The following is a 10,430-nucleotide window of genomic DNA, read 5'->3' on the forward strand; positions in this document are numbered from 1 at the left end:
TACCATGCACGCAGGGGCAAGTGCTCAGCACTGTGTAAACCACACAGACAGCCCAGTCCCACCAGTGCCTTTATTGGAATGGCAAGAGACACATGCCTGGCAGCCCATGGCCTCCCAGCTCAGTTGGTGAGGGTGATAAGAGCCTCCACCACGTTGCCCATGTGCTCGCGCAGGCTGCGCTCCGCTGCGGCCCGTGATATTTCCATCTCTGTCATCTGCAGAAAAACAGGCACGGCCCCGTACAGCATCCGCAGGGCCCTGCGGGCTGGGCAGGGGCACTGGGGACACCCACCCATGGGGACACCCACCCACGGGGACACCGGACCGGCCTCAGGACAGGCAAGCACCGGCCTCCTCCGTGGGTGCAGCTTCCCACCCAAGATTTGGGGCATGTCACAGCCTGCTTGGGGTCCCGCCCCTACTCACAATCAGCTCTAGATCCTCCTTCTTGATGGTCACTTTTGCCAGTTCTTTCTCCCTACGACAAGAGACGGATAAACCTCCGGTGACCACCAGCCCCGCTGGCACTGCCCGGTGCTCCCTGGGCCGCAGGCGGGCAGGAGCGGCTCCCCGCAGCAGCGTGGGGCAGGGAGGGGGCCGGGATGTCAGACCGGGAAGAGGATGCCTGGGTCCCGAGCGGTGACAAGTTGCAAGACAGGCAGTGCCCCGGAGCGAGCGCGGACCGTTACCTCTCCTGCTTGGCTTTCTGCTCCCGGGACCTCCGGTCTCCGATCACCGACATAGCCTGCCAGAACGAGCGCGGTCACCCCGCTGCGCGGCACCGGGCGGGTCAGCGCCGCGCCGGCGGCACGGGCACCGCCACCGGCCCCGGGACGGGCGTGCAGGCGCGCTGGTCAGCGCCCGGCTCGGCCCCGCTGCAGGCAGCGCCCGGCCTCCCACCCTGGCCCGGTCCCGTCCCGCCGCCGCACCGTCTCTAGGTTGGAGCTTTGGATCTCCTTCTCCTCCGCGTAGTCCGTGACGCGCTCCAGGTCCGCCGCGCCGCTATCGTGCTTCCGCGGCTTCTCGGCCGCGCGCCCGCCCGCCCCATCGCTGCCGCCGCCGGAGCCGTTGGGCTCCGTCTCCAGCTCCAGCTCCACATCGCCCTCCGCCGCCATGCCGCCGCCGCCGCGGCCCGCTTCCGGTCACGTGCGCCGCCTGCGGGGCGGCGAGCGGCGCGCGCCGCCGGAACCGAGCGCGGGCTCCGGGCCCGGCCCCGCCGAGCGGGCACGGCGGCGCTCGGGGGCTCCGGGCCCGGCCCCGCCGAGCGGGCACGGCGGCGCTCGGGGGCTCCGGGCCCGGCCCCGCCGAGCGGGCACGGCGGCGCTCGGGGGCTCCGGGCCCGACCCCGCCGAGCGGGCACGGCGGCGCTCGGGGGCTCCGGGCGCGGCCCCGCCGAGCGGGCACGGCGGCGCTCGGGGGCTCCGGGAGCTCGGAGCCAGCAGCGCCGGCACTGCCGGCTTTGCTCCAGAGCAGCGGGGCGCGGAGCGGGCGGGCCCCGCCGCTGCCCGCGAGCGCCCCCGGCTGTGCCCGGGACTGCCGGGTCGGGAGCCCGGCATGGCCGCCGCCGCACACGGGTGCTCGCACGGGGCGGGCCGCAGCGGGCCGGAGGCGAGAGGCGGCCGAGCTGTGGCCGTGCTTCCCCGTGCCCGGTGCCGCCCGAGGCCGCACCGCCGCTCCCTTCGCGCCCGCGCCCCGCGTGGCACCCGGGGGACAGCGCGTCCCTGGCCGGGCCGTGTGCGGTGGCGGTGATCTGTGTCCCCGCGGCCCCGGCCTCCGCCGTGTCTCAGCGCTCTCCCAGCACAAAGCCCGCCTGGCTGTGGAGCAGCTGAACGGTGACGCCAGCCCCAGCGCAGAGCCCCCTGCCTCCCCTTGCCTGTCCCCAGGTCCTGCCCATCATGGGGCATCCTGCTGCCCGCTGGACGTGCTTCATGCCGTCCACTGCCCAGAGAGGTACCCGTGTCCCCTGGGTGCCTCTGTGCTCGGGGCTGCTGCTCCTCCAGTGAACTCCACAGCCCCCAGCCCCTGCACGCAGCTGTATGGTCCTGCTCTGGCATCAGGGAGGCAGCACGGGCAGACCCCAGGTGCCCCTCAGGCAAGCTCATGTCCAGGCCACCTGCCAGGGCCTCGCCTGCCCCAGGAGGGACCGGGGTCTGGGCAGGGATGCCCACGGCCAGGAGTCACTGGACAGTGCCCACTGAGCACCCAGGGGTGGCTGCCTGGAGGGAGCAGGGAGCAGATGGCAGGGCGGGCCGAGCTGACAATCCCCTAATCCCATCAACGCCGCGGGGGCTGAGCAGAGCCGAGCTGGGCCATGGCGGGCACAGCGGCACGGGGGCACCTCCTGCACCCGCTGCTATTCCAGGTGGGACTCGGGGTCTGGCAGGGCTGGGAGCAGGCTGGGAGCAGGGCTGGGTGGGTAGGGTGTGCTGGGCCAGGCTGGGAGCGGCGCTGGTCCCTGGGATCCCCACTGACCGTGCCCCTCCCCAGCTCTGCTGCGGCTGTCATGGGCTCCGCGTGTCCACGAGCACGCGTGTCCTCTACACGCTCCTGCACGTCCTGGCCTCTGCTGTGTGCTGCCTCATGCTGTCCCGCACTGTGGCCCAGGCTATCGCAGAGAAGGTGATAGAGGGAACTGGAACAGCCAGGGTACCGGGAGTGTTGGGGGTCTCAAGGGCACCATGAGTTCTGGGGGTACTGGGGTGCCTGGCATGTCAGGGCACCCAGAGGAGCACTGGGCATGCCAGAATTGCCATGGGCATCAGAAGCACTGGGATTCTGAGGATACTGGGGTGGTGGGATAGTGGCAGGGCTGCTGGGAGTGCCAAGGGGGAAGGGGTTCCGGGGGTACCAGAGATGCAGGATTTGCCTGGCATGCTGGGAGTCCCAGCACTCCCAGGGTACTGAGAAAGGTATTGGGAATGGTGGGAATATCAAAAGTTTGGATGTGCTGGATGCCATGGGCACTGGGGGAAGATGGGTGCACGCACCAGCAGCCGTGTCCCATCAACCACTGTGCCTGCCAGGTGCCCTTCTCAGTGGTGCTGTGCCAACACCTGCCCGGGGGCACAGACTGCGAGCAGCTGGTGGGCTCCTCGGCCGTGTACCGGGTCTGTTTTGGCACTGCCTGCTTCCACCTGGCACAGGCTGCCCTGCTGCTCAACGTGCGCTCCAGCTCTGACTGCCGTGCACAGCTCCACAATGGGTGAGGATGGGCCACCCATGGGGCTGGGACAGGCTGTCCTGGGAGGGGGCTGCCCTGGGTGGGGCTGCCAGGGGCTCTGTCCTACTGATGTTAACCGCCCTGCAGGTTCTGGCTGCTGAAGCTGCTGGTGCTGGTGGGCCTCTGGGCCATAAGCTTCTTCATTCCTGAGGACAACTTCATCCAAGGTGTGTTCCCCACACTATCTGAGCTGGCACCCGGGCACCCCTCTTGGCCCCCACTTGCCCTGTGCCATCTTTACCTCTGCCCTCTTCCCCCAGCCTGGCACTACACAGGTGTCTTTGGGGGCTTTGCCTTCATCCTCATCCAGCTGGTGCTGATCACAGCCTTTGCACACACCTGGAACAAGAACTGGTGAGTGCTGGGGTGCTGGGTGGGTACCTGCCCACTGCCCCAGCTCATCCACTCTTCTGCAGGCTGACAGGTGCTGCACAGGACAAGCGCTGGTATCTGGCCGTGCTGCTGGCCACGGCCACCTTCTACACCCTTGCCTCTGCCGCCTTCTCCTTCCTCTACAAGTTCTACACCCACCCAGCTGCCTGCCACCTCAACAAAGCACTGCTTGCCATCAATGGCAGCCTCTGTGGCATCATGTCCTTCATCTCCATCACACCGTGTGTGCGGCTCAGTGAGTACCACACAGCACATGCTGCATGGCCAGCTGTGTCCTGGCTGGGGTGACTGTGGGCCCCAGCTCAGGGCCAGCACTTGGGCACTGGAGCAGAACCCAGCTCCCCAGGGTTCCCACTGGCCCTTCCCATGCTCGGCACAAGGCGTTGGACGGGCGAGTGGCAGGAAGGGACTGCCCAGGGCCCACCCACCAGCTCGTATTACTCCAGGAACTCCAGTAACACCTCTATCTGCACTCTTGCAGAGCAGCCGCGGTCAGGGCTGCTGCAGTCCTCAATCATCAGCTGCTATGTGATGTACCTCACCTTCTCCGCACTGTCCAGCCGCCCCCCAGAGAGAGGTGGGTGTCCCTGCCCACCACCAGCAGTCCCTGCCATGATGCGTGCCCTTCTCACCTCCACCTCCCTGCAGTGCTGTACCAGGGGCAGAACCTCACTGTCTGCTTCCCGGGGCTCCGGCAGGATGAGCTGCAGACAGAGGACACCACCGTGGCCGTGCTGGGCGCTGCTATCATGTATGCCTGCGTGCTCTTCGCATGGTGCGTGCTCCCTGCCCAGGCACGCTGGGGGTGCCGGGGTGTCCCGAGTGGGGCATTGGTGGGTGGGCAGGGGCAGCACAGCAGAGCTCCTGTGGCCGTTGGGAATCCATGGGGCAGGCTGGGAGCATAGCACAGGGTGATGGCTGTCTGTGTTATGATTTCTGCCTCTTTCCTGCGCACAGCAATGAAGCCTCGTACCTCGCCGAGGTCTTTGGGCCCCTCTGGATGGTCAAAGTCTACAGCTTTGAGTTTAAAGTGAGTATGGGTGCAGCTGTGCTCCACATCCTCCTGCTATGGGCACCCCAGACCCACCACCTCAAGGCCCTGTCCCAGTCCCAGAGAGGGACAGGTGTTTCTAACCAAGCACAGAGGGCTGCCCACACCACCTGCCCTGGCATCAGGCAGGGCTCAGTCTGGCCAAGGCGGCCACAGGGCTGGGTAGTCACCACTCTGCTCTCCCTGCAGAAACCTTCCTGTTGTTTCTGCTGCCCTGAGAAGATGGAAGAGGAGCTGCGAGGTGAGTGGAGTGTCTGTGTGGGAGAATGGGCAGAGCCTGTGTTCCAGCCTGGGAGTGCCATGTCGCCACACTCCCCCAGGCACCGACCAGACATGTGAGCAAGTAGAGGAGAGTGCCAGGGGACAATTCATCATCCAGGATGAGCAGGACCGGGTGGTCTACAGCTACTCAGCTTTCCACTTTGTCTTCTTCCTTGCCTCACTCTATGTTATGATGACACTCACCAACTGGTTCAGGTAGGGCTCTGTGCTGCTGCCCAGCCCTCACTCCAAACCTCTGTGCCGGCTGTGATGGCAACACCGAGCTGGCACCTGCTGGGGATGCTCAGGGCTCCGTGCCCGCAGACCTGCACTGCTCCAGTGGCAGCTGTGCAGCGCAGCAAGAAGGGCTGGAGGGACATGCCCAGGGGCACGTGTCCACTGGGACACAGGGTGATCTGGGGCTGTAGCTGGCACTGGAACCACCTGTGTTGGCATCCCAGTCCTGCCCTCTCCCCCCAGCTATGAGAATGCAGTGCTGGAGACCACCTTCACGCATGGCAGCTGGTCAACCTTCTGGGTGAAGGTGTCCTCGTGCTGGGCTTGTGTCCTGCTCTACCTGTGGCTGCTGCTGAGCCCCTTCTGCCTCCACGGCTCCCCACAGCACCAGCGCAGCAGTACAGGGCCACGCATCGTGCGGCGCCGACGTGCTCCACAGCGCATCAACGTCTCCACGTAGTCCCTGCCAGGACAAACTGCGCCCAGGGCTGGTCCCTGCTGTGCCCCGTGCCTGTGCCCTAGCCCTGCTTGGTCCTCCTGGCCTCCCCTGACCCCCTGTCCCAGGAGACAGCAGCACCTGAGAGCCTGAGGGGAACATGGGAGGCAGATGCTCCCAGGGATACTGGCCCTGTGCTGAGCCAGGGCCACCCAAAGGGCCAGGGCCAGCTGGTGGCAGGAGCTCAGCCCGCAGCCTGGTTGCTCTGGCTTCACTGAGTGCACTGAGAGAGCAGGGCTCTGCCCTGGCTGCCACTGTCATGGTGCAGTCACTGTAAATACCTGCTTCAATACATTTTTATATAAACCTCTGAACTGAGCCTGTGCCGTTTCCCTGCGCAGCTGCTGCCATGGGGATGGAGGGAGGGGGTGCCAGCCCTGTGGAACACCCTGAGCCAGCAGCACTGCTGCAAGTCCCCACAGAGCCTGGCCCGGGTGGGGGGCTCTGCCAGACCCCGGTGCTGCAGACAGTGCAGGCTGTCCTCTGGGGAAACAATGTCTTGCTCGTGCCTGCTGCAAGCACAGGCCACTGGGCAGCCTGCCACAGCCACTGGCACGGCCCTGTGGGCCAGCGCCTGAGAGCCCCATGCCACCCTCCTGTCCTGCAGTCGAGCAGGCACAGCCGTTGATGCCGGTGGGGCACAAGACGGACCTGCGGCCTGGCGTGGCCGAGGGGGTCCACACAGACCAGAGGCAGCTGGCCATGGCGAGCAGCAGCTCCTCAGGGCCCCGGGGCAACCAGAGCCCCGCGGACACCCGCTGCCAGCCCCAGGCCCACGGCTGCCCGTTCTGCGAGACCAGCGCGGTGGAAGGCGGCGCTGCATCTGGCTCGGTGAGGAACCCAGGCTGCCGCCGTGCTGCCGGATCGGGCTGACGCCGCTGCTGTTGCCCTGCAGGGAGGTGGAAAGGGCGATCGGCGCCGGCCTCGGCGCTGGGCCGGACGCCGCGGCCCCGCAGACGGCTGGGCGCTGCCGCCGGCCCGGAGCCGCAGCGGGGCCCGCCCCGGCCGTGCCGCAGCGCGGCTCCCCGCGGTGCGCAGGCCCGGCCGCCATCTCTCCGCCGCCGCCCTGGAACGGCCCCTCCGGAGCGCTGCGGCGAGCGGCGCCACGCCGGCCAGCCCCGCTCCCCGCGCTGCCCCAGGCACCGCCCGGGCCCGACCCCACCTTTGTTCCTCGCCGTCAAGATGCCGCCGCTCGCCTCCGCCGCGCTCGGCCCTTCCCTCGGCGGCCGCGACTGCTCCGCCGGCAGTACCCACGCTCGCCCACCCCCCGCGCGGCGCACGGACGAGCAGACGCAGCGTGCAGGGCTCCACAGCTACTTTAATAGGGGACGGCGCCGCGGGGCGCGGGGCGATGCCGGGGGTCCCGGCGGGACCCGGCCTGCGGCGGCGCGGGGCATCCTGCCGGCGGGACCGGCCCTGGGGCGGCAGCCCGGCGCGGCCGCCCGCTACTTGTTGCCCTCCTTCTTCTCGTCGGCCTTCTTCTGCTTCTGCTGCATGATCTCCGAGTCCCTGCGGGGAGCGCGGCGGGGCTGGCGGCGGGGCCGGCACCGCCGCGGGGCGGGAGCAGGGAGCGGGGCGGGGGGAGCCGGCGGGCCGGCCCGGCGCTCACCTCTGCTTGCGGGCGGCAGCCGAGAGCCCGTCGTCCCGCCGCTTGCCCTTGCCCGAGTCGCTCTGCTTCTTCAGGTTCTTCTGCCGCGCCAGTTCGCGCTGGTTCCCGCCTGCCACAGCGCGGCCGCCTCAGCGCAGCCCGGGCCCGCTTACGGGCCGCGGCGCCGCCCCGAGCCCCGGCCCGACCACTGCCCGCAGGCCGGCTCGCGGCGCGGCCCCTGACCCCGACCCTGCCGCACTGCTGGGTCCCAGGCCGGCCGCCCACCGCAGTCGCCAGCCCCAGCCCCAGCCCCGTTTCGTTCCTTCGTTCCCCCCGACTCACGGGTCATGGCGCCGCTCCCTCCCACCGCCACTCCACCGCCACGTCCCGCACTGACCCCCCGCGCCCCGCCCCGCGCCGCGCTTTAAGGGACGCCGCAGCCAATCACTGCGCCGATCCATCCCCCGCTGCACTCCCATTGGCGCGTCTCTCCGGCAGGGCCCCGCCTGATTGGCCGCGGGCTATGGCCTCCCTTCTGCCGGCGGGGGCGAAAAAGCCGGAAGGTTGGGCGCACGCGCCGCAGCCGCCTCCGCGCGACAGGATGCGGGGCGGGGAGGGGGGACCGCCCCCCGCCGTGACGTCATGAGGCGTGCTGCGGGGGGAGCAGGGCGGTGCGGGAACGGGGCGGTGTGGAACCGGGAGCGGGGCGGGGCGGGGCCGGGTGGAACCGGGAACGGGGCGGTGTGGGACGGGGAACGGGGCGCCGCCCCGCCCCTGCCTCAGCCTCCCCCGCCCCTGGGAGTGCGGGGCGGTGCGGGGAGGACGGTATGAGAGCTCTTCTATCTCCTTGGTCAGGCTCTGGGGCGCTGCGGGGCCGCTCAGATCGCTCCTTCCGCCGAGGGCGGTGGCGGGGATCTACAGGGAGGGAGGGCTATAAGCGCTCTCCGCGCCAAGAGGGTGCGGGACGAGCATCCGTCCCCGCACAGCCCAGTTCGCCTACGCACGCGGGGCTCGGCGGCGGCTTCGGGTCGCGGCGGGGGTTCTGCGGGCCGGTGCTGGACGGAGGGCTCTGGCGCTTCGCCAGCCGTGAGAGCTCGGTGTGGATCACCTGCGGACGAGGAGCGGCTGCGGTGGGACACCCGACCCACCGATTCCCGCGGGATCCTCTTCCTCCTCGCCGCTCCTAGTACCGGGGGCTGCCAGGACCACCGCCCGCTCTCGCACCCCGCCTCCCACACCTTGTTGGCCGGGTCCAGCTCCAGGGCTCTCTTCAGGACGAGCGCCGCCTCTGCGTCCCGGCCCTGCTCTGCCAGCAGCTGCGAGGAGAGGAGCGCAGGGTGGCTGCACGGCCGGGCCCAGGGCAGCGGGGCCGTGCGGGGCGACGCGAGTCCCACCTGCCCGCGCCGGAGCAGCGCCCGGCCGTTGTCGGGGCTGATCCGCAGGGCCGCCTCGCAGGCCGCCAGCGCCTCCTCCGCCCGCCCCAGCTTCAGCTCGGCGGCCGCGCAGTTGTTGAGGCACTTCACGCGCTGCTCCCGCAGCTCCTCTTCCTCCTCGGGCCCGGGCGGAGCTGCGGGGCGAGTGGCGGCCTCAGCGCCCCAGCCCCGCAGCCCCGGGCCCTCCCTCCCGCCCGGTCTCACCGGCGGCGGGGCCGTCCAGGGCGCGCAGGGACAGCCGGTACGACCGCAGCGCCGCGGCGAAGTCACCCCGCGCGAAGTGGAAGTTGCCCCGCTCCCGGCGCTGCGAGCCCAGGCGCAGGCGGACGGCGGGCGGCAGCGGCTGCGGGTCGGGGCCGTCCCGCACCTCCAGCAGCGTCACCTCGAACAGCAGCGGCGCCTCGGGCGGCACGTCGGGCTCCCTGCTGGCACAGCGCCAGCTGCCCGCGACCCCTGCCCGGCCGGCCCCCCCGGCTCTGGCCCTCCTGTCCGCGCCTGTCCCTCCAGTCTGCCCGCCCCGGTCCGGCTGCCCTCCCGCCCCCTGCCTGCTCCAGTCCCGCCTGCTCGGTCCCGCTGCCCGCCCGCCCTACCTGCCCGGGCGGCCGTAGGCGTAGGGGAAAGCGGCGAGGAAGAAGGAAATCTCCCCGGGCTGCATGGTGGGGACGCCCAGCTCCAGAGCCTGTGGACGGGCACGGCGGGGCTGGCGGGTCGGAGCCCAGGGCGGCGCTGAACCGCGCACCGGTTCGGGCTCACCTGCACGACGTCCCCGTGACCCGGCACGAAGATGAGCCGCGGGTCCCGCTCCACCAGCCCGCCGTCCTCCAGGGCGCCCAGCACCTTCACCGACACCTCCTGGCCCGGCAAGGGCCGCGGCCCGCCCGGCCCGGCCCGCACCAGGCGCTTCCGCAGCAGCCGGTCCTCTGCGGGGGGGAGGCGCTGAGAGCCAGGCCGGAGTCCCGAAATCGGCACGCCTCGCTCGGCCCTCCCCGGTACCGGCCCTGAGGCCGCCCGTCGGCGCTCACCTGTCAGGTCGCTCCAACCGTCGGAAGCGAAGAGCGGCCCGAAGCCGCCGGGCCCCGGCACCGCCAGCGCCTCCAGCCGCTGGTAGAAGAGCCGCTCCTCCTCGCGCACCGACGGCACCGCGATGGCCGTGTGAGGCAGCCGGAACCGCACCCGCCGGTCCCGGCCAGGCCCCCGCGGCCGCCCGCCGGCCCCTGTTTCCCTCTCCGGGGAGCCGCCGGGCGACGGGCCGGGCATGTCCGCCCCGGCCCCCCTCACCACCCGCCGCTACCTGCTGGCCTCGGTCCGCGCCCGCCCGGGGCTCGGCGGCGGGTGCCCACGGCCCCCAGCCCGCTCCGGGCGTGCCGCCGCCGGTCCCGCCGCGCCGCGACTGCCGGGGGTTGCCCGGGCCGGGGACACCGCGGAGCGCATGCCGCCGCACCGTTACCTAATGCCGGCAAGCGGCTCAGGGGATTAGTCCGGGCCGGCGGCAAAAATAGCTGGCCCAGGGCGAGCCTCGCCACGGGGCTCCCGCCGCCCGCGCCCGCCCCTCGGGGCCGCCCGCCCGCCGCCGCCGCCGCGCGTTCCAGGCAATGCCGTGGCCGGGCAGCTCCGGTACCGAGGCTGGGGCCGGGTCTCGGGCTTATCCCAGCTACCAGCAGGAGAAGAACCACTGTGAATATCTCCGTTCAAAGCTGTCTCACATCAAAGCCTCCCAAGCAAACTGTTGCTGCCGTTCTTTCCTTGCTCAT

The 10,430-nt window shown here is 70.6% G+C and overlaps 4 protein-coding genes across 8 annotated transcripts; 1 reads left to right on the forward strand and 3 right to left on the reverse strand.

Moving 5' to 3' along the window:
* Positions 1 to 56: 56 nt before the first annotated feature.
* HYPK (huntingtin interacting protein K) lies at positions 57 to 1,142 on the reverse strand. Its single transcript, XM_064388669.1, has 4 exons — positions 930 to 1,142; positions 690 to 745; positions 427 to 478; positions 57 to 215 (listed from the first exon to the last, which is right to left on the reverse strand). The coding sequence occupies exons 1-4, from the start codon at positions 1,113 to 1,115 to the stop codon at positions 120 to 122; spliced, it is 390 nt and encodes a 129-aa protein (XP_064244739.1). The 5' UTR covers positions 1,116 to 1,142; the 3' UTR covers positions 57 to 119.
* A 190-nt stretch (positions 1,143 to 1,332) lies between these two features.
* Positions 1,333 to 6,543, forward strand: SERINC4 (serine incorporator 4). 5 transcript variants are annotated; one of them, XM_064389680.1, is made up of 12 exons: positions 1,333 to 2,362; positions 2,488 to 2,619; positions 3,024 to 3,202; positions 3,308 to 3,387; positions 3,481 to 3,574; positions 3,637 to 3,848; positions 4,095 to 4,190; positions 4,262 to 4,388; positions 4,571 to 4,643; positions 4,854 to 4,905; positions 4,985 to 5,141; positions 5,406 to 6,543. In XM_064389680.1, exons 1-12 carry the CDS (start codon positions 2,312 to 2,314, stop codon positions 5,620 to 5,622), a joined length of 1,470 nt encoding a protein of 489 aa, XP_064245750.1. In that variant the 5' UTR covers positions 1,333 to 2,311; the 3' UTR covers positions 5,623 to 6,543. The 5 variants fall into 5 exon arrangements, 4 of the variants coding, with proteins under 4 accessions (XP_064245750.1, XP_064245748.1, XP_064245749.1 ...); XM_064389678.1 differs by having other exon boundaries at positions 1,333 to 2,619; XM_064389679.1 differs by having other exon boundaries at positions 3,308 to 3,574.
* Positions 6,544 to 6,958: 415 nt separating this feature from the next.
* SERF2 (small EDRK-rich factor 2) lies at positions 6,959 to 7,730 on the reverse strand. Its single transcript, XM_064389681.1, has 3 exons — positions 7,589 to 7,730; positions 7,268 to 7,376; positions 6,959 to 7,167 (listed from the first exon to the last, which is right to left on the reverse strand). The coding sequence occupies exons 1-3, from the start codon at positions 7,593 to 7,595 to the stop codon at positions 7,104 to 7,106; spliced, it is 180 nt and encodes a 59-aa protein (XP_064245751.1). The 5' UTR covers positions 7,596 to 7,730; the 3' UTR covers positions 6,959 to 7,103.
* A 264-nt stretch (positions 7,731 to 7,994) lies between these two features.
* LOC135281095 (peptidyl-prolyl cis-trans isomerase FKBP8-like) lies at positions 7,995 to 10,408 on the reverse strand. Its single transcript, XM_064389699.1, is given in 8 exon segments — positions 7,995 to 8,161; positions 8,251 to 8,354; positions 8,485 to 8,562; positions 8,641 to 8,813; positions 8,884 to 9,101; positions 9,270 to 9,393; positions 9,396 to 9,599; positions 9,702 to 10,408. Coding segments are annotated over 8 exon segments (1,173 nt in total). The 5' UTR covers positions 9,937 to 10,408; the 3' UTR covers positions 7,995 to 8,124.
* Between the last annotated feature and the right edge of the window lie 22 nt (positions 10,409 to 10,430).

Source organism: Passer domesticus, chromosome 14 (assembly GCF_036417665.1).
Source record: "Passer domesticus isolate bPasDom1 chromosome 14, bPasDom1.hap1, whole genome shotgun sequence".
In the NCBI taxonomy this organism is placed as follows: domain Eukaryota; kingdom Metazoa; phylum Chordata; class Aves; order Passeriformes; family Passeridae; genus Passer; species Passer domesticus.